The 23,370-nt window shown below is 36.7% G+C and overlaps 1 protein-coding gene across 2 annotated transcripts; it reads right to left on the bottom strand.

Moving 5' to 3' along the window:
• Positions 1 to 1,558: 1,558 nt before the first annotated feature.
• Positions 1,559 to 17,901, bottom strand: LOC129043747 (E3 ubiquitin-protein ligase Topors-like). Of its 2 annotated transcripts, XR_008504513.1 has the most exons (4): positions 17,809 to 17,899; positions 6,838 to 6,931; positions 2,048 to 2,144; positions 1,559 to 1,913 (listed from the first exon to the last, which is right to left on the bottom strand). XR_008504513.1 is itself a non-coding variant. In XM_054500668.1 (2 exons), exon 2 carries the CDS (start codon positions 12,811 to 12,813, stop codon positions 12,058 to 12,060), a length of 756 nt encoding a protein of 251 aa, XP_054356643.1. In that variant the 5' UTR covers positions 12,814 to 13,078; positions 17,809 to 17,901; the 3' UTR covers positions 10,445 to 12,057. The 2 variants fall into 2 exon arrangements, 1 of the variants encoding a protein (XP_054356643.1); XM_054500668.1 differs by lacking the exons at positions 1,559 to 1,913; positions 2,048 to 2,144; positions 6,838 to 6,931 and adding an exon at positions 10,445 to 13,078 and having other exon boundaries at positions 17,809 to 17,901.
• Positions 17,902 to 23,370: the final 5,469 nt, after the last annotated feature.

Genomic DNA, 23,370 nt, shown 5'->3' with positions numbered 1-23,370 from the left:
TTTCTCTCTCTTCTATATGAGCGTAATACAAAAATCTTGTTCTAACCAAAAATAGACTGATAAAAATTACACCTTGTAAATTAACTACCTCTCTAATCTTCCCTACTAATTCATTCGCCTCTTTTATTACCAATGGTCTGAATTAGCTATTATTATTCCTAAGTTACATGTAAGGAAACTGAGGCTCAGAGATATTGGGTAACTTGCTTAAGGTCACACAACTTGTAAGTGATTAGATATGATTTGAACCCAGGTCTGTGTGACTCCAAAGCCATTGCTGTTTTTGTTATACGACACTGCCTATTAAGATACAAGCATGAGTACCTTCTGATAAAAAATGGGCTACTTGTAATATGAACATTTTTAATAGAGAAGTTCCAAGAAACAGGACATCACCAGGGCCACAGTGTCATGTGGTATACACTTCCCATGAACTCTTTCCAATAAATATTTCATTTAAATTTAATAAAGCAGTTAATAAAGCCATAAAGGTTAATTACTAGTTAAGGGAAAAATATGACTTCACTTTGGTGAACATGTGAAAAATGAATCAACTTCTTTCTCAGTTAACCCAGGATTATACAGGCAATAAAGCATGATTATGGATTTAACATGTTAATTCCCAGTAGATTTAATAGCAGTGCTGTGAAATACATGACCAATCGCTAACCCATCTGACAAGCCTTCAGACAGCACGAATCAAGATTAAATCACTTGGCCCACATGTGGATGCAATATATCTTTCGAGACAAAATGACCATAATTTTTCATCATAGAGGTAGTATACATCCCTGGTGATAGGATGAGAAGCAGAGAAGAAAAAAGTGAGGAACACAATTTGTGACTTCAATCTGACACCTCACTTTAGAAGCTATTTTTGAAGAAAATGACCTTTACCTTATTTTCATAATTTTAAGATCTCCAGGGTTTATTGCTGGTGGAATGATTCATGCTTTACCTGTAACTTGGGGCATAAAGCAAAGCATCCACATCCTTAAAATATTTTGCCTTTCCAAAAATAGATCACTGGCAGAGTCAGCCCTTTCTAGCTCTGCTCTTCCATATTTCAGCAACTCTTCAGGTTTCATCACTGTGATTTCAACTTTTAAGAAACAGAATCCTAATTAACACCATATTTCCTTTCTCATGAATCGTACTGCCTGGTAACCATCAAAGAAAAGCGTTGTGCTCTTTTGATTACCTGAAGATTAGGAACAGGGGTCTGAGAACTATGGGCTTTGGGCCAAATCTGGCCACTACCTGTTTTGTAAATAAAGTTTGATTAGTATTCAGCCAAACCCTTTCACTTATGTATCATCTCTGGCCATTTTCATGCTACAACAGCAGAGGTGGCATGTTGTGACAGAGAGTATATTTTCCCAAAGCTTAAAATATTTATTATCTGGCCCCTTACATAACCTTTTTGCTGATTCCTGGTTAAAAGCTTCATTTTTTGTTAATTCAAATTCAACTGAAACATGGATTTTTCAGGGTCTTCTATTTCTCCCATTTATATAGCCCATTTTGTTTCCCAATTGTCTAAAGTCTCACATCAAAACTTCTTCTCACTTCACATTTTAGTGATTAGAATTAAATATGGGGGCTTGTTCTCTAATACACAATAGATCCTCAAAAACATGAATTCATTGCCTCTCCACCAACATTTTGTTGTTCTTGTTGTTTTACAAGGAAACAGTACAGTGTGATGGTAAAGAACAGGGAACTGGCTCTATGCTTGGGGTCAGAGCCCAGGAGATTAAACCAGCTAATATATTTAAAGGTTGATGTCACTGTTTCTGGCACATTGTCTATGTTAATTAATTGCTGGTTTCTTCTTCTTTTTTCCTTCCTCCATTATTACCCATGTTACCTAGGGTACACTTCTTAAGTCCTCTGTGCCTTGATATTTTTATCTATAAAATAGGAATTATGATAATAATAATATACCCACCTCATAGAGCTTTTGGTAGGATTAAAAAAGGTAACACATGAAATATGTTCAGAATAGTGCTGGGCACACAGTAAGCACTACACCAGTGTTGCTCACCATTATCACAATGGTCTTCCTCCTCATCTTCATCACCTTCATTTCATTAAAGAGGTTAGTCATGTTGGAAAGGATTAACCCATTACCCACTGGCTAACTGAAAAAAAAAAAGGGACTTACTTAGATAAGTGTGAGGTATAGGAGTGTAAAATCTAACCAGTCCTGTGTTTAAGTCAAGCTGTCACCTTTCATTTTTGGGGGTTGAGAGTCAAGCTCTTGCTCTGTCACCCAGCCTGGAGTGCAGTGGCATGCTCATGGCTCACTGCAGGCTTGACTTCCCAAGCTCAATCCTCCTCCCACCTCAGCCTCGATAGTAGCTGGGACTTACAGGCGTGTGCAACCACACCCAGCTAATTTTTGAAGTTTTTGTAGAGATGGGGTTTCCCCATGTTGCCCAGGCTAGTCTTGAACTCCTGGGCTCAAGTGATCCACCCACATGGGCTTCCCAAAGTCCTAGAATTACAGGCATGAGCCACTGTGCCCAGCCCACTGTTTTTTGTTCTCTAACATTTCATTTAGCTTCTGTGCACCTGAGTTTTCACATTTGTGATATGAAGTAAACAATACAGATCTCATAAGTGAGGTGAAGAGTAAACCATCGAATATGTTTAAAGCCTGATGTCACTGTTCCTGGCACATTGTATAGGCTCATAGTTGCTGGTTTCTTCCTCTTCCCTGTATCTGTGTCCTTGAAGGTAGCCTGACTCTCCTGAATGTCTTGCATTTACTGATTTTTCATGCTCTGAGCTCCAATCATGCTCATTACTTCACAATTTCACATTTGCCCTCTTTTCTCTGCCTCTTTGTGATGGTAAATTTTAGTGTCACCTTGAATGCTCTAAGGGGTACCCAGATGGCTGATTTCTGGGTATGTCTGGCAGGGGCAGTGTTTCCAAAAGAAGAGATTAACATTTGACTTGATAGACTGAGTAAAGAAGATCTACCTCACCAATGTAAGCAGGCATCATCCAATCTGTTGAGGCTGGAACACAACAAAAAGGCAGAGAAAGGGAAAATTCTCTTCCCGCCTTGGCCTGGGACATCCATCATCCCTTGCCCTTGGCCATGGGATGTCCTGGTTCTTTGGCCTTTGGACTCTGAGACTTGCACAAGCACCCACTCCCCGATTCTCAGGCTTTTGGTTTGGGACAGGGAGTTATACCATCATCTCCTCTGGTTGTCAGGCCTTTGAAGTTTCACTGAATTACACCACTGACTTTCCTGGGTTTCCCACTTGTAAATGGCATAATGTAGGACTTGTCAGCCTTCAAAATTATATGAGCTAATTCCCATAATAAATTTCCTCTTATATATCCATGTATATCCTACTGGTTTTTCTTATCTGGAGAATTCTGATTAATACACTCAATTAATACACTTAATTTGTGGCGGGTTAATTCTTGTGTTCAGACCAACCTGTGTTTTCTCATATGGTAAACCTTTCATAATGACAATAGTAATAATAGCTTGCTTATACTCCTTCTCACTGTCTCCTCTCCCCCACATATAAATGTATGTATGTGTGTGTGTGTGTGTATATATACCACTATGTGCCAGGCAGTGTTTTAAGACTTTTTAAAGAATTTTACACTTTATTGAACCCTCATAACCACCCTTTGGGTCAGACACTATTGTTATCTCCATTCTATAGATGAGGAAATTGAGCAATGGAGGTTCCAACACTTGACGAAGGTCATATAGTTAATAAGCACGAAGTAAGGATTTAACTCCAGGCAGTCTATCCCTGGAGTCTGTGCTTTTAGCCACTGTAGTATTCTGCTTCTCTAAATGCTTTACAAAATCTTAATGGACTTCATAAACATACTCTACCAATGCATTTCTGCCTTGGTATATGCATTCATGTGTGTTTCATGTATGGAATAGTCCATCTGTTTTTACACATATAATGTAAAAGTTATATGGTATATGTATATTTTTTCTAAAAAGAAACTCATTCCAGTAGTAATAAATAAGGAATAACTATTTAAATTTATTAATTAGATTCTATTTACACTGCTGTCAACCTCAAATTTTTGTTTGACCTGAAATCTTATTTATTATAGTCACCATTGTCGGCTACTACATGATAACAAACTTGTATTTAAAAATTTTGGTAGAATAATAATTTATGGCTGGCATTCAGTCCTAAAACTGTTATTTTAAGGAAGTGCTTCTCAAAATATTCTGCATATAAATCTCCAGGGGATAATATTACAATTCAATTTCTGGTTTGCATTGGGGCCCATGATTCTGAGTTTTTATCAAGTAGCAAGTATCTTTTGATACAGTACACAAAGATTTTCATGTTAACCTGTAAGTGATTATCTATCTAAGGGCATCCTTTAGAATCTCCTTGGGCTTTACTTTGCCTGAGCACAGTTGATTGACTTTTAGGTTGTAATACAGAAGAGTGATTGAAATGAATCACGTTCGATTTCATGGCAAGATTCCTTCTTGAGTCACTGTTTCCTCATGATGCCTCCTACAACCACTGATCCTATTCAATTCATATGTAAATTTTGTTCTGTATCCTTCATCATCCATTTTTCCAGTCAGCATTAACTAAGCACCTACTGTGCGCTAGGCTGGTCCTTTTCTTGAAGAAGTTCTCATTCTTATGGGAGGGATATGGCGAGAGTGAACTGAGACATGTAAGATAAAAATGGCAAAATAAGTATTTTTGGTTTTACAATAGAAGTTCGGGGGTACAGCCTGGGCATGGTGGCTCATGTCTGAAATCCCAACATTTTGGGAAGCCAAGGCAGGCAAATTGTTTGAGCCCAGGGGTTCAAGACCAGCCTGGCAACATGGCGAAGTCCTATCTTTACAAAAAACACAAAAATTAGCCAGGTGTGGTGGCACATTCCTGTAGTTCCAGCTACTTTAGAGGCTGAGACAGGAGAATCACTTGAGTCCAGGAAGTCAAGGCTGCAGTGAGCCGTACTTACATCACTGCACTCCAGCCTGGATGACAGAATGAGACCCTGTCTCAATTAAAAAAGAAAGAAAGAAAAGGAAGTTTGAGGGTACAAAGAAAGTGATACAAAGAAACTTCTAACAGCTTGACAGTTGGGAAAATATAAAGTAAAACTTCAAAAAGATTGTGTCCCTTAAATGGATTCTAGAAAGTTTCTCTAAACAACAGAGGAACAAAGACTTTGCAAGCTAAAAAGTTAGCATGAAGATGGGCAATGGCCTGACCTGATTGAGAAACTGACTTGCTACTGGTATTGTTGAATTTTAAATTAAAAAGAAAAAAAGCAAAGAATCTGCTACAGTAGAGACTGGGAAAGTATTGAAGGGTTAATCAGGGGAGTGGTTGATCACTGCCTTGCATTTATGCACCTATTCTTCTGAATTATAAGTATATATAAACAATAAGTATATATGCATAATCCTCATATCTCAAAATATGATTTTATGTAATATTTAATATACAAAATAATATTTATAACATGTTTGTTACGAAGCGTAATATAAAAATATATCTGTCAACCCACTATGCAGCTTTATACTTTGAACATTACTGAAACTGTTGAAGCTGTGTTCAGATACTTTCTAATTTATGTTAATAAACCATATGCCAATGAGACAAAACTGCACGTGACAGCATTTCTATACAATGTTTTAAAATTTTACATTGGAGCACTTAATAATGTGACAAAATTTCTTATCAGTCCTTAATTGTAAAATACTTCCAGTAGCTCAATAGTCACTTTGATGTGACTAACTTAATTAAATCAAAAATCAAAGATTTATAGCATATTCAAAATGGAAAGAAATCTAGAGATCCTCTAGCAGAGTGTTTCTAAGTCCAAATTGTATTACAGGCCAGTAAACCACTTAAAATCCACTATAGACCCCAATAATGTGACAAAAAAGTCCAGATGAGTATGAAAGATGAGCCCAGTCAAAGCCACTGGCATGGAGAATGGTGAGGAAAGCTCAGATGCAAGGCAGTAGCATTGTTTTACAGAACATCAGATCAGTGATTCAAAAAGGGACTGAACAAATTACATTTAACTGAGGTGATAACTGAATTGCAGAGAAGTTAGCTTATCCAATATCGTACAGTTCAATAATACCAAACCAATTAGAGAAAATATGTTTATTGAACAACAACATGGAGGACACTGGAGTAAGTGTTGTGATGGAGATGCATTTTGTCTAAGACAAGGAAGTTATAGTCTATTTTATTGGTAAGAAATGATGTGTGCAGATAACGGTGTGTTCCTGTACATGATATATATGTATGTATGTCTGTGTTTGTGTGTTTGTCTACCAGGAAAAATGGATGGAGGAACGGATTGAAGCTAAAGGATTCTCTGTGCAACAGGGAACCGGTGAAGAATTTTAGGCAGGCAAATTACATCAGTAAATGTGTAATACTAGAATGACAGAGCCAGGCGTGGTGGCTCACACCTGTAATCCCAGCACTTTGGGAGGCTGAGGCAGGCGGATCATGAGGTCTGGAGATCGAGACCATCCTGGCTAACACGGTGAAACCCCGTCTCTAATAAAAATACAAAAAAAATTAGCCAGGCGTGGTGGTGGGCTCCTGTAGTCCCAGCTACTTGGGAGGCTGCGGCAGGAGAATGGCGTGAACCTGGGAGGCGGAACTTGCAGTGAGCCGAGATTGCGCCACTGCACTCCAGCCTGGGTGACACAGCTAGACTCCATCTCAGAAAAAAAAAAAAAAAAAAAAAAAAAAAAAAAAAAAATATATATATATATATATATATATATATATATATATATAAAAAAATGACAGTAGCAGTGTGGATTATTACCTGGAGAAAGAGAGCCCAGAGTCAGGGAAAGAAGTTAGGAGGATACTGTAAGTGTTCCACTGTGCAAAGGTGGAAAGCCTTCTCTAAGATGTATCTGTGGGGATTGATAAATCCTCATTAGTTAAAAGATGCAAAATGGAAAGCTATAAGTATTAATAATTCATTCATTTTTATATTCATTCCTGACAATGACTTTCAAGTATCTTCAGACATCTCATTTCTCTTTACCTGCTTTTTATTAGACAGATAAAATATACCTCAAGGAGTATCACTCCAAAGAGCACTAGAGAGTCAAGGACAGAGATAAAAACTGGCCCTGGACCTCCAAGGTTTCAGCCGACTCACATGCCATAGAAGATATTGTGTGAACTGAGCCATGTGTATTGAAAATCAGTCACCTGCCTACTCCCAGCTGGCTGAGATGAACCCTTTGGCATCAAAAGGACAATTCAGGGTGAACTTGGGAAGGAGGAATTGGTTTTTATTCTTATAAATAAATAGAAGTGACCCTTTGGCACCTCATCCTGTATGATTATGTTAGTATTCTGGATTTTGAATGAAAAAGTGCTCTCAGTAGCAGAGAGGACTAGGTGTTTAAGGGTCGTAAGTATTTCTGAGTTAGATTTGAAAAACTCGGTCAACCAGAATAAGCTATAAAAACACAAAGCATGGGCAGTTAGAACTACAGTTTTACTCTCAGCTCTGTTGCTTGTTATGATATAATCTCTTTGAAATGCATTTTCCTTGTTGAGAAGATGAGCGTAATTAAACCAACCTTACTCACTTTTTGTAATAGTAAAACGACATAGTGTTTGTGAATGTGTCCACCAGAGGATGTGAAAGATAGATAAATACAAATGGCAACAACAATTAAAAAGTAGGTAGTACCAGGTTGTGGTTTAAGATCATTTACTCGAGTTGGGGCCATGTAGGTTTGAGTTCAGGCCACAACATTTACTAGCTTTCCTCATTGATAAAATGTGGATTAAAGTACTGCCTCATAGAATTTATGTGTGTGTGTGCATATCACAAATAGTAAACTTTCAATATTTGTTATTGTTACTGTGTTATCATTAAATACATATTCCCATCCATGAAATGCTGTTTCCATATTTAAGGGTATGACATTTTTGATTCATTAGAAAATTTATTTGACTCTTTAATGAGTCTTGACATCTTTGAGATAGACTGGAATTTAGAAAACATCCAGTCGAATTTTTCACATTATTGGAATCCAGCCAAGCATGAACACTTCTAAGGATGAGAATTCCTTTTCTCTATTGGCCTCTTTCCCACTTTTAAAGGAACCATATGACTAGTCTAATAGGAAAGGCTTTCTTTGATTAAGCAGAATCACCCTCCTGAAACTTTACCCTTAAAAGAAGCCAGATTTGCTCTCCAAATTATTTAGAAAAATATACTTTCCTAGAGAACAATCATTTGTGTATTTGAAGACATTGATATGTCTACTTTGCTTTTCTCTACCAAGAGAAATTCTCTATGTCTTGAATGCAGCCTAGCATTACTGGCTCATAAGTATACTTTTGACTACAATAACAGTTTTACTTTCTTTTTTATAAACTGCTGCTAAATTGTAGTGTTCTGAACTACTATAATTGATTTCCTGTTTTTTCTAATTTCAGGGCTTTGCATATATTTCCATGAGTCTCTACCATGAAGAGTTTAGCTAATGGTTGATAGTAGAAAACTCACCTAATTTGATAAGAGGTTACATACCAAAAAAAGGAAATATGGCAATGTTTACAACTAAATTTACTGGAACACATATATTTCTGTTACACGGGTTTTCTAAGATTTCTTTAGAAACATGTCTTTTTTCTTTTTCAAAAGTTAAGAAAGTAAATAAAATACTGTTTAAATATAACAAATTTGGATTTTGAGTTCTGTGCTAACTTTAGGTGCTTTGTGACTGCTGTAGACTCAGCCTGGTTTCATGCCTGTTTGCAACTTGGCATCAGCTTCCCTTCTCAGCATATCTCTCACCATTTTCCAGCTACATTAAAAGTGCAGTTCTAGAAAATTTCATTTTTCTTCCTTTTCTTCAAGTCTCTCCTTTTTCTTGATAGCCCTCGCCAATAAATTCACCTGGTAAACTCCTACTCACCCTTTAGGACCATACCCATATATGACTTCCAAAAAGTCTTCAGAAACTTCCCCAAGACAATTATTGCTACCTGTTCATTCTCTAACAGACTTCCATGGTGCCAATTCCCAGTGCCTTGCTTGATTGAAAGTGAATAAAAATCCTGATTAAATAAAGGAGGCGTACAGGAAATGTACTGACACAATACTTAGGGAGGGTTAAAATAATACAACCACATAAAAGATAGAATGACAGCTCGGGTTCTAGAAGACCCACATCCTACTTCCAAGACTATCTTTACCTGACTTGTCTCACTTTACTCTGTTAGCTTTCTCCTGTCTTACCTCAAACTGACTTTCTCATATTGAGAAATACAGCTCTTGATAGTATTAGGTTGATGCAAAAGTAATTTTTGTTATTACTTTCAATGGCAAAAACTGCAGTTACTTTTGCTCCAATTTAATATCTAAACTTTAAATTTCTCACCATGCGCTAACAGGGAAAAAGAATGACCCTTTTTCTCAGAACCATTTTGAGAAATACCAGGGAAATACTATATTGTGCGGCCAGAGGGGCGAAATACTGATTAGCTTGGCTTAAGTAGCCACCATCATTGAGCCATGGTACTATAGATGGAGAATCAGAGTTATTTAAAAGAAAAAAAAATGGCATCTAATGAAGGTATCTGGATGTCAGGGCATGTGGAGGTGCAGTTTTTGAGAGAGGGTGATCGTAAAAGGTGTGCCAAAAATTCCATAAATGCTCATTTTTACCTATTTATTTACATCTGTTTTGCTAACTAGGCTGTGAAATACTTTAAGGCAATGCCTATACCTTAAGACGGTGACCCTGCCTTTATATTCTAGGGACTAAACATGCATTAGGTCTAAAACTTAATAGACCTCAGTAGATATTAATATTTTTTAAATAACTGATATGGTCTGGCTCTGTGTCCCCATCCACATTTTATCTGGAATTGTAATCCAAATTGTAGTTCCCGCATGTTGGGGGAGGGACCTTGTGGGAGGTGAATAGATCATGGGGGCAGTGCCCCCATGCTGTTCTCATGATAGTGAGTGAGTTCTCATGAGATCTGATGGTTTTATAAGGGGCATTCCCCACCTTTGCTCTGCATTTCTCTCTCCTGCTGCCATGTTAAGAAGGATGTGTTTGCTTCCTCTTCCACCATGATTGTAAGTTTCCTGAGGCCTCCCCAGGCATGCTGAATTGTGAGTCAATTAAACCTCTTTCCTTGATAAATTATCCAGTCTCAGGCAGTTCTTTATAGCAGTGTGAGAACAAACTAATACAATAAGACATATGTTTAGTAACATATGAATAACTTGTGTTAGGAAACTTATGCTTTTATTGTTAGTATAATCTTCAGGGTGTTTGGAACTTTGAGCAGTCAATCTTTACAGTTAAATCTAGGAACAAAACATAAGTCAAATATTTTAATAATTGATTTCACAAGAAAAAAAGTAGGGAGAAATATTTACATAAATGACCAATTTAATGATTTGCATTTGTCTCCAAAGTCAACTTTGAATTTAATAACCAGGCTTTTACTTTCAGTTATAAAGCGATGTGATAAATCTTTTCAGTAATGTTTTTAGATTATATTCATATTCTTTGAATGTATGAATAACTAGCTTGGTGGCTAGTTTAGTAGACTGATTTGACTTTTAAAACAATTTGCACCTATGTTTCTGATAGTATGTCTCTTTTTTATTCTTTCTTGACCCAGTGAATATTCTGAAGATTCAAATGCTGTTTTTGGTGGATTTGCCTCCTGCAGGAGGGTGCACACTGAGACCACTCATTTGTCTTATATCATCCAGATTGCCCAGTTCATCACTGACATCCTCTGTGGTGTGTATGTCTGAATAATGGCATTTGGTTTTTCTGTGACTAACTGCTCTGGTTCTTCTAGCTCTAGGAAATGTAGTTTCTTGCTTTATCTCTTGTTTACTTGGGGATCTGTGTTTCTGGAGCTGTAGGCATGTGGGACTGTTACAGCGTCTTCCTGCTTGGGAAGTACCTTCACTTTTAGAAGGACACTTGGGTCTCTTCCCAGCAGTTGAAGAAAGCTTCACGTATTGGATTGTGGTTGAAGATGGCCTCCCATAGTCTGATTCATTGCCATGGGCATGCTTTTCTTTTGAGGGCTCACAGCATATATTCTGGGTGAAGTGTTCACTTCTGTGACTTCCTCTCAGAGAGAGATTACTCGATTCTCTGCTTACAGATTTCTTTCTAGATCCAACACACCAGGATTTGGATCTGTGAGTATTGGACCTTGATCTTCTTTGGATTCTTCTCCTGGAGTGTGAACCAATTTCTACAAATTGGGAGGGTTGTCTACACTTCATCCTCTTTTTTCTGAAAGAACTCAGTTTCCTGCCATCTCTCTTAGGAGAAAAGGCCTTTTTTGAAATGCAACTCCAAGAGGGGTCTCTCTCTCTGGATTTGCAACTTTTCAAGGATCTTTCTCTGGACAATCTTTGAAAGGTCTTTGATGAAGAATCTGAGTATTTGTTATTTTCTTCTTCTTTTTTCTGAAAGTTTATCTTCTGGCCAAGGCTCAAATCCTTTCTTTCTCTTAAACTATATTTCTGTGGTTGCACCTGATTAGAAATTGCTGGGGTACTGAAGGTGTGTGCAGTTGTGTCACTCTTTCCCAGATCGTGGACATGATCAGGAAACAACTTTATCCCTTCTGTCTTTTTCTCTTGAACTTTTTTTTTGCAATTCAGTAAGCCTGGGCACGTTTCCCTTGGAGTAGCCCACTTCTGGAGTATATTATTCATAGAAATGATGCTTTTGTGGTCACCTGATTCTGCTTTGTCTTTGATTCCACCATAGATTTTGCTTACTGTTTTATCACAGACTGGTGGGATTTCAGATTTCTTCAAGGAAGAGTTACCATTTGGAAACTGTTTCAAGCCTGACAGGGGCCTCTCCTCTTTATTCCATTGACCCTGGGTATTTTTAGACTGCTTTGTATTATGTTGACATATCAGTAGAGTGTGATCCTTAGGCAGAGGTGAAACAGGAGTTGAGACAAGGGGCTTCTTGTTTACACATGGTGAAGCAGCAGAGCATTGATAGATGGCTCACTGGTCATAGGTCTCCATGTTGTAAGGTGGATGAACAAAACTAATAAACTCATGTAGGAAATGGTGGGTGTGTTGTAAGAGATAAGGTTCCAGGAGGTGAATGAAGGACTCACTGTCCAAGTCATATACTGTCATGTGATGGAGGATGGTGGTTAGGATGTTCTTCACTGTGTAGCCATAATCTCCATAAACGGCTGTTAGTTCCCGTTTCAGCCAGGGAACCAGCCGGTGTAGGCAACCAGGGTTTCTTTTAAAATAATTAGCTGTAAAGTGCTTTTGAGGTTTGTAGCCTCGAATATGCATCACCCAAATTCCAGAATAATATAGAGCTCTTCTGAACTTCATAACCACCTGATCTCTAAAGTAGCTCAGGGACATGGAGTTTGGTTTGAACTTCCCACTTTTCCCAAACTCCCTCAGTAACTCGTGGATAGTCCACTCTCTCAATGGCTTGATTTTCCTTTTGATATCCTCAAGGCTCAAAATTAGATGATTGTTTTGAGAAGACCCCACATAGCTTTCCTCATCTGAGGGAAGAACTGCTGAGTCTTCTTTGTTACCACTCTCTGGCTTGGTGGGACAACACTGAGAAGGAAAGCACTGCATGCTAGAAGAAAGCATGGATTTCTTTCTTGATCTTGAAGGTAAAGAGCCATTACCACTCTCATTGGAACAGGGGTTCCAATCAGACTCATTCTGAGGACCCTCCAAACAATTAGGACACTCACAGTCAGATGAGAGATCTAATGACATTGCTGTTATATTGGACTATATTTCACAGTCAAATATGAGAAAAATTAGCTCAAATCAATTCCTCACTTGCCATGAAAAATGTCTTCTAAAAGCACTCCATTCATGTTTTCATAATACATTTTATCTCCATGGAATAAACGCTAGAATAAAGTTAAGAAACAAACTATTCCTCAAATTAATAATAATGTGCTCATAAAACCCAATGTAGATAAGGTAATGGGGATACAGGCATAGATTTTCTCTCTCAAATTAGTTGTTGCAAACTCTGAAAAGCAAATTAGAAATAAACATCAAAATTTAAGTAGTATATTATTTGACTTAGCAATTCTAATTCTATAAACTTAATCTAGCTGTTGGAACCATATATATATGCAACATATGTGTGTGTGTGTGTGTGTGTGTGTGTGTGTATGTTGACTTTGTTTTTGTAATAACAAGAAACTGAAAAAAAATATCCATCAGTAGGGGACTTGTTAAATAAATGATGTTTCATTGATAGTATTTGATATTATGCATCCATTCAAAACATGAGGCAAAGTACATGTTAATATAAGAAGATTGCTGAATACATTTTTTTCTTTTTTTTCTTTCTTTTTTTAAATTATACTTTAAGTTTTAGGGTACATGTGCACAATGTGCAGGTTTGTTACATATGTATACATGTGCCATGTTGGTGTGCTGCACCCATTAACTCGTCATTTAGCATTAGGTATATCTCCTAATGCTATTACATTTTTAAATGAAAAAGTTTATATAGAAGTATGAAAGACTGTTATAAACTCTTAAACAGTAAGCATTAATTTCTGTTAGTATTGTGAACTCAAAACCTGAAAATTTTTTCTATTAGGAATAACAAAATAATGCTAGCTGTAAAAATTATGTATATATATACACACACACATATATGTGAGTGTGTGTGTGAAAGTGTGCGTGTGTGCGTGCATGTATGTGTATGCTAAGTTGAGAGGAAATAAGCAAAATTGCCAGACATCAAAGAACCAGAGACAAATAGGAATCCAGAAAAGGAAGTGAGTTCTAATACCGCTAGTTACTCATATCTGGTGTTCTTGAGCTTTAATTCTGATAGAACTGATAGTTGTAGACAATCAGAGACAAAGAATGGACTCTGTTGAAGGTTAAATATTTAATAGGAAACCCCTCCATAAGTCTGTGTATCCAAATGTTTACAGCTTCACAAAAAGATGAATTTGAAAAAAAAAAATACCCCACAAAAGAGTCAACAAGAAATCTTAGAAGAGCTATAACTAGAAACAAGTAAGTGTGTTTGCAGACTAAATTTAAACAATCAGTTTTCTTAAAATCTCAAGAGGATAATTTATTTTGAGTTCCATACTGATCCCAGGCAACTGGTATAGGCAAACCCAAATTTTCTCAGGAGGAATGCAGCTTAAACCCAGGTCTCATGACACATTTCCCGTAAATTAGTTCACAATCAAAAATCACCACCAACAACAAAAAAATGGTCATCATATGCATAAGTCCACAGAAATAACAGAGAGCAAATTTGACACCTGAAAGAATTGCAAAATGATACATTGAATATGTTCAAACAAATAAAGGTGTTTTGAAAGTGTTATCAAAAAACAGTGTATAAAACATGACAAAAGGGATTTGAAACATAACCAGATAGGATTTCAAGAAATAAAAATATAAATATTGAAATTTTAAAATGAATGGATGAAATAAACACAAAATAGACATAGATGAAGGGAGTTATTAGTGCATTAAGATGGAGATCTGAAAGAATGCATAGAATGCATCACGGAGAGAAAAAGAGATGGAAATTTGGAAGATAAAGACAACTTTTAAGTGAGACTGTTTAAGATGTTTAGGAAATAACAGAGAAAATGAAGGAAAAGTGATATTCAAACAGATATATTTAACAACTTTCTGGAATGTGTAAAATATGTAAATCATCAGTTTTAGAATTATGATAAATTCCAAGTATAATAACTAAAAAGAAATCTCCTCTAAAAAAGATCAAAGTAAAACTGTTGTACACCAAAGATGAAGTGACTGCCCAGTTGTAATTACATAAATCAAACAAAAAAAGAATATATCTTTAAAGTACTGATTAAAGCAAACTTGTCATCCTGGAAATATATGTCCAGTGAAAGTGCCTTTCATGGATTAGGTCAAAATTTGAATTTTGAGAGAAAGACATTTGTAAGAAACTAAACCCATAAAAAGTTAAAGACCAACCAACTCTTTCTAAAAGAACATGTGAAAGATGTAGTTCAGAAGGAAAATTATACAAAAATGACTACAGAAGGAATTGATGAGATGAAATACAAAATGATAAACAAAAATGGTAAACATATGGATCAATCTAAGCAAGACATGTATAAAACAATATTATAAATGTCTATATTGTGGGATTAAGATGAAAATAAAGCTCTAATATTAAAAAAATAAAAGTTGGAAGGTGAGTAATTGAACTCAAAACATTTTAAAGTTTTTGTTTTATTATGAAGAAAGCTTAAGATATGTATTAAATTTAGACAGTTAAATATGTACATTAAAATGTCTACAATAATCACTAAAATAATAGAAATGGGCTATATTCAAACTTGTAATAAGGAGAGACAGTGGAATTAAAGAGGAAAACGTCAATGAAATTCAATATAAAAATAAAATAAGCAAATCAAATAATGAATAAAATAGAATTTCATATGTAAATTTTAAAATAATAAATATAAAATTTAAATGGACATTCTTATGGGGCAAAACTATTTGTAAAGAAAGCAATGGAATTGACGAACCCTGAAATGAAGATAGTGTTTCCTACCAGGTGTTAGAGAGGGAGATAAATGCCATCAAGAAGAGACATGCAGAGGTCTTCAAAGGTGGCAGATGTGTTCTATTCCTTAGCCAAGGGGGTGGGTATTATGCATTTACTTTATTGTTACTATTTAAAACTTATATATGTTACACATCTTTCGTATTATTTAATATTTAATTAAATTTTTAATTCAAGAAAGATATACACAGCAAAAGTTTGGATACACAAAGAAAATTTCTGGACAGCTATACAAAAGATGCCAGTATAGATATAGGTGGTTGAATTTGATGTAAGGACAGGAAAACAAAGCTTACAAGTAGTTTCCAATTTATACTCACAATGTAATCTTTTAAACCATTCACATGTATCTTTTCCTAATTAAAAAACTAGCTAAAAATAAAATCATATATCACATAAAATCATCTTGAAATCTTAGTCTACACATTTTGAGCATTTTGGGCTGGCATGTTTGATGAAAAATTGCTCACATTTTTAATAGTCAATATTTTTCATTTAGTCTGACTTCTCGTTATCTTTGACATTTTTCCATGACGGAATCTAGTTTTTTAATTTTAATTTTTATTTTTTGAGATGGAGTCTCACTCTTTCACCTAGGCTGGAGTGTGGTGGCACCATCTTGGCTCACTGCATCCTCCATCTCCCAGGTTCAAGCAATTCTCTTGCCTCCACCTCCTGAGTAGCTGGGGTTATAGGCACCTGCCACCATGCCCGGCTAATTTTTGTATTTTTAGTAGAGACAGGGTTTCACTATGTTGGCCAGGCTGGTCTCGAACTCCTGACCTCAAGTGATCTGCCTGCCTTAGCCTCCCAAAGTGCTGAGATTACAAGTGTGAGCCACCGCACCTGGAAAACTTCTAGTTTTTTAAACTCATAGAGTAGTAGAGTTGGAAAGAACTTCAGAGATCATATTGTGTAGTAGTTTTCAAGACTTTTGAAGGCAAAGAACTCTTGCAATAAAATCATACTGTGCAACACATTAAACATAATTCAGTCCTATCTCTACCTCCCAACTCCCTCAGCACTGCCCACCTCACCCCATGCATGGTTCTCCAATATAGCTCCACTAAATTATTAGGGTCACCGTGGAGTTTAGGTTTACAAAACTCTTGTCTACTTCACATTTAACTAGTGCAGAAATCTCTTATATAACCCCATGGCAGATTATTACCTGGTTTCTGTTCCAATTCTTCCTCACAATTTTAGATATTCTTAGATATGGTTCATTCTGTTTCACTGCAGCTTGGTCTAAGGATAAAGAAGTTTTTCCTTGCTGCTAGCTAAAATCTTTTGTTACATAACCCCAAATTATTAGCCCAAAATGTGTCCTGGTTCTAATTTCCCGTTCATCTCCCTAGCCACACTAATTCCTTCCACCAAACTATGACAGCCTCTCACATGTGAAGGCAGTTAGCTTATGGCCCCACACAATACAACCCTCTGACCCTAGCAGCTGGGGTCTCTGTCCTGGCCTCCACAGTTTGAAACTACCTTAGGACCTCTTCCATCTGTGCCCTTTCACAGAGGGGAGGAGCTCATGAAACCAAAAGTTTAGGCTATCTGTACTCCCTCTTCCCCATAGATGATCCTTCTGTTTTCTAGAACTCCTAAATTTCTTGCTTAAACACTCCTTCTAGGGCTTGTGCTAACCTCATTCCAGGTCCATTCTCAAGGGCAGACCACATGGTCAACGTACACAAACCTAGACTAGAGACGTGGACATGAGGTGAGTGGATGGAATTTGTGAATGGAGACTGGAGTGCAAAAGGCTACTTATGATGCTACATATAAAAGGGACAGGATGCAGATAATGAGGTTTTCCATTTGTACTTTTACCTCACCCCCCACAAATATTAAGAGCAAGCCTACTCTCAAAACTTTTAATTTTCCAATCTTTTCATTTCTACTGCCTTCAAGCTCATTTTTATGATAGCTAATCTAATTCCTGCTAATACTAAGTTGCCAGATTAAAAATAGCCTGTGTCTAGATCCCTCCAAGTTAAACAGTTTTAGTGAATTATTAACTTTTAAGCAAATATAGCCAAGCTGATTGCCTAACTTCCATCCCTTCTGTTGAGGTTTCAAGCCATCCTTTCCAGAGGTAATGCTTTCACCAAGTCTTCGTTCACCTTGAAAGTAAAAATGACAGAAATTACATTATTTAGCAAATTTACCTCATGGAGGATTTGGAGGTATCCACAGTCATTTGAGCCTTAGCTTGCTGGATTAGTTTGGTTGTAGTGGATCACCTCTGTTTCGTTTGCCTTAGAGACAGAACTTAGAACACAGGGCAAGTTCTGCTATTGGTCTAGGCAAAGAGAGCTCCAAGATTTCCATGAAGCTTGGCATATTTTGTTTCCCAGCACTGTCCCAAGTGCGTTTAAGACGCAGTCCTGAATAAAATGGGATTCAAATCCATGACTTAGAGGTTGCCAGAACTCTTTGTTTTAGTAGACCAATCAGAGCCAATGTTCTAACAAGCAGTCTGATTCAGAAGAGAGCAACAGTGCTTGGTGGAATATCACTTTTCTTGATGAATGAATTTTCCAAAGTAAAAGTTGCTGGTGTCCTATTAATATTTGGATTTAAATTATTTAATAAGAAAATTGTCACTTTCTATTTAAATGAAAGATATGAATAAACCTGTTAGCATGTATGCGAGGTGAGTTAATCAACATCTTGGTTGTTTGTGTACCAACATTTTGGACTCAAAATGGTACAAATTTGTTGATTATTTTTCAGGGCCTTTACTCATCCATGGCTAAATACCAGTTAATACAAAAAACACAATTGGAAGGTCACTCAAAATAGAACATTTTTCTTTCCTGTTGCTTTTATGACTGATAAACTCCCTTGAAGTTTAGTCATGCTTACCCAGGTTATTCAACCTCTCTCAGATCCAGAACAAAACCAATTTAGCTCACAGGATATTTGGAGGGATTATATGTGCTACTCTGTGTTAGTGCTTGGCATCTAACAACAGTTCAATAGAACAGACATTTTAATATTATTTTTAGTGTGCTTCATTGAGAATGCCCAAGACTGTACATCATCTTTTATAAAAATTGTGTTTTGTGTGATTTTTTTTAACCCAAAATTGATACCAATTCTGCTACCCCTGTAGCTTTTAGGCAAAACAGAACCACATATCTTCATACCTATGTCAGCAGTATGTAGAGGAAAGAACAGTACAGAAGTGAGTTTTTGTTCTAACAGTACCCCCAGCACATACACATATGCTCCCTGAACCTTAGCTTACTTATCTGTGAAATGAACCTTGTAGAAAGGTTCAGGCCAGGCGCGGTGGCTCACACCTGTAATCCCAGCACTTTGGGAGGCCGAGGCAGGTGGATCACGAGGTCAGGAGTTCGAGACCAGCCTGGCCAAGATAGTGAAACCCCGTCTCTACTTAAAAAAAAAAAGACCGCGTGTTGGCGGGCGCCTGTAGTTCTAGCTACTCAGGAGGCTGAGGCAGGGAATTGCTTGAACCCAGGAGGCAGAGGTTGCAGTGAACCAAGATCTCGCCACTGCACTCCAGCCTGGGCTACAGAGCAATACCCGTCTCAAAAAAGAAAAAAAAAAAAAAAAGAAAAGAAAGGTTTAAACAAGATAATAGGTGGTAAAAATACTCTGTAAAATACAATACTCATTAGTAATAAAGTGCACTCAGGAGATAGTCCCCTGTAGACAGTGCCTAGCACAGTAAAAAATACTCAGTAAATATCTGTCGAAGAAAGAAGGAGTGGGTAGAGCTGTAAGGAGAATGAGAGGGAAAAACAAAAGGAAAATCATAAGGGAGGGACATTAAAGTTTCTCTTTTTTATTCATACATAGTAATTAATACTTATTGGGTACTTGTCATATTTTAATACATGCATACTATCTGTAATGATCAAATTAGAGTATTTGGGATATTCATCATCTCAACTATTATTTCTTTGTGTTGGGAACATTTCAAATCTACTTATTTTGAAATATACAATATATTGTTGTAACTATAGTTATCCTACTGTGCTATTCAAATCCTAGAATTTATTCCTTCTAACTGCATGTTTGTAACTATTAACCAACCTCTCTTCACCAACCCCCCACCCACATTCTTCCAAGCCTCTAGTAATTATTATTCTACTCTCTGTCTTCATGAAACCAATTCTTTTAGCTTCCACATACGACTGAGGACATGTGATATTTTCTTTCTGTGCCTGGATTATTTAACTTAACATAATGATCTCTAGTTTCATCCATGTGGCTGTAAATGACAGGATTTTATTCCTTTTTTATGTCTGGGTAATATTCCATTTTGTGTACATATACCACATTTTCTCTATCCATTCATCTCTTGATTCCTTATCTTGTCTATTGTGAGTAGTGCCACAGTAAATTTGGGAGTGCAAACCTCTTTTTTTGGATACTGATTTCCTTTTCTTTGGATGGATACCCAGCAGTGGGATTGCTGGATCACGTGGTAGTTCTATTTTTAGTTTTTCGTAAAACCCCCATACTGATTTCCATAATGGCTGTACTAATTTGCATTCCTACCAATAATATATGAAAGTTCCCTTTTGTCTGTATCCTCACTAGCATTTGTTATTTTTTGACTTTTTGGTAATAGCCACTCTAACTAGGGTAAGATGATATCTCATTGTGGTTTTGATTTGCATTCCTTGAGGATTAGTGATGTTGAGAAGTTTTTCATACACCTGTTGGCCAAGTTTCTCTTTGAGATGCTTATATTTCAGTCTGTCTCTTCATTTTTTTTCCCTCCACCACTTTCTTCCTTTCCTTTTCTTATTTTTACTTCTTCAATTCCTAAGTTCCCCAAACTACGAACCAGCTTAGAAGGGAAAGGGTTGTTGGGAGAGGGATACACTGGCATCCAAAGTGAGATATTTCCAGTGGCTTAGGAAGATCTGAAGATAACAATGACAAGATGATGCTTAACAAGTAATCTAATCAGTGATAGCCAGAGATCAGATTCTTCATTATTCCATTTGAGTCCTTAGTTAGATACTTGGAAGTCTGGCTCTTCTGGGGTTTTTAAAGTCATGTGGCTTTAGAGCAGAGTTTCTCCACCCGAGCACTATTAAGGCCAGATAATTCTTTTCTATGTACAATAGATTGTTAAGTACCATCCCTATTCTCCACCCACTAGATGTCATTAGTACTTACTCTACCCCAGTATGACAACAAAAAATATCTTCAGAGATTGTCAAATGTCCTGGCAGGAAAGAATTGCCCCCCAGTTGAAATCTACTGTTCTAGAGCATAAAATTATTGTGTTTTGAGATAGTTTTCCCTACCGGAGCTGGAGCAGTTCTCCTACCACAAAGCTCTGGTATATGAATTCATGGGAATGATCAAGTGCAAAATAGTTGAAAGAGCATGAGCTTTGAAGCCAGAAAATCTAAGCTTGAATTTTGACATCTTTCATTTGTATTTGTTTTTCACAGGCAACTTAGTTAACTTCTCTGTATTTTATTTACTTCATCTATGTACTAGAATATGGAAGGTCCTTCATAGCACTTACCACCAACTATGTGTCTATTTTTTTCTCTGCCTTTATTAGAATACAAGCTTCATGAGGAAAGAAGGGTAGAGTCTTTGGTTTATATACCACTGTGTCCCCATTGCTTAGAATAAGTCAGGCATATAGGAAGGCCTCATATGTACGTGTTTAATAATTTTTCTGTAAGTAGCACAAAGTCTATGTCTAGTACATAGTAGGCATCAACAACTGTACTTTCAGTTGGTTCTTATTATTCATGGTAGTTATGTTCTATAATGTCATCACAAACACTGAATTAAGCAACTACTAAACCTCTGCTCCTAGGGGAAATATGAGGTTGGGTTCCCTTGGGCTTCTGGTAACATTTTCATCAATAGAATTATATATACATGGTTTTATCTGTGTCTGTTTGAAGAATTATGTCTTATATATGTTGTTGATACATTAACATTGAACTCACAGCCAGTAGCATTATAACTTATGCCTGAACTAACTTCATCAAACACATGTGTTTTCTCTGAAGGCACATTATGTATGATTTCTCTTGCACTTAGGAAAAACAGACAACATTTCAGAACTATATTTGGAGACCATTTGAAAGAGCAAAATCTTTAACAAAAAAGCATAAAAATGCAAAAAACATGGTACTAACTTGTTATGAGAAAAACATGGGACTCAACTTCCTCTCCTCCCCCCATGCTTGAAAGTTGCTGAGAGACCACGGAGTGAGTTGGATAAGTCCAGCTTGGTGAGTAGATGAGTTTAATAGGACTTACATACAGGGCACTCCTGGATGGTGGCAGGACAGCTCTAGAGATCTGTGGCACCACCCATCTCTAAACTGCTTTCAAGCTCATTTTCTGGCCCTTTGCCTGCTGTGTTTGAGTGAGGAGACTGTCTTTCTTGATAGGTTCTCAGATACTCTCTGGGATGTTGGGTTCTCAGAAACACCTGCTTCTTGGCTGGGCACCACGGTCTTGGCTCACTGTTCAGCCTTCAGGGATAAGACAGCAGACATACGCCTTTAAATGACCTGGTGGGGACCTGTCACACTGCATGAATACACCATGGACAGGACACTTATTTACAGTATGAGAGCTGAAACAAGAAGGCAGAATGTCACCTTGTTCTATTTCAGCTGCAAATACATACCCTGGTGAGTCAAATTTTTTGCCACTCTGCACATGTCCATAGATGACCATGAAAATGTCACAATCATTGATTTGGAGGTTACAAATAAATTCTGGGATGTGGACAAATTTGTAAATACAGAATCCACAAATAATAAGGATTAACTATATTTGTGGACAAAGTCAACTTCTGCAAAAGAATACAAGAAAATTCTTACTAACTTATTTCTCAGGGAGATTAATGAAACTTCAACCCAAACATGGTATTTTCCTCTTTTTATCTAACAACAGAATATGGCTTCTCTCACCAAGTTACCCCCTTTACCAACACACAAAAGAAAACAGGGACTACAACTTCCTGGGTGAATGCTTTGTTCCCGTTCTATGTTCCTTGTGATTTCTCATTTTCCACACATTTGGGGATTTTCCAGTTATCTTATTGTTATTGATTTCTAGTTCAATTGCACTGTGGTCTGAGAGCATACATTCTTTGATCTCTACACTTCTAGATTTGTTAAGGTGTGTTTTATGGGTCAGAGTGTGGTTTATCTTGTTGAATGTTCCATGTGAGCTTGAGAAGCATGTACAATCTGCTGTTGTTGGATGAAGCATCTATAAATATCAATTAGATCAAGTTGATTGATAGTGTGGCTTAGCTCAGCCATAACCTTACTGATTTCCTGCCTGCCTGATCTATCAATTACTGAAAGAAGAGTGGTATTGAAGTTTCCAACTATAATAGTGCATTTTTCTTTTTCTCCTTGCAGTTCTATGTGTTTTTACTTTATGTAGTTTGATGCTTTGTTGTTAAGTGCATGTCTTATTGAAGAATTTACCCCTTTATCATTATATAATATCCCTCTTTGTCTCTGATAATTTTTCTTGTTCTGCAATCTGCATTGTTTAAATTTCATATAGCTACTTCAGCCATCTTTTGATTAGTGTTAACATGATATATCATTCTCCATCCTTTTCCTTTTAATTTAAATCTTTATACTTAAAATGAGTTTCTTGTAGAATGTGGACTACTCTGATAGTCTCTGTCTTTTATTGGTGTTTTTAGACCCTTCACATTTAAAGTAATTATTGATATAGTTGGA

The sequence above is a fragment of the Pongo pygmaeus genome, chromosome 13 (genome assembly GCF_028885625.2).
Source record: "Pongo pygmaeus isolate AG05252 chromosome 13, NHGRI_mPonPyg2-v2.0_pri, whole genome shotgun sequence".
Taxonomy (NCBI): domain Eukaryota; kingdom Metazoa; phylum Chordata; class Mammalia; order Primates; family Hominidae; genus Pongo; species Pongo pygmaeus.
This window is presented reverse-complemented; position numbering and strand designations above follow the sequence as displayed.

Bases quoted from the DNA above. Each gene is read 5' to 3' on its own strand.
- LOC129043747 (XM_054500668.1), bottom strand. From the start codon at position 12,813: ATGTCATTAGATCTCTCATCTGACTGTGAGTGTCCTAATTGTTTGGAG.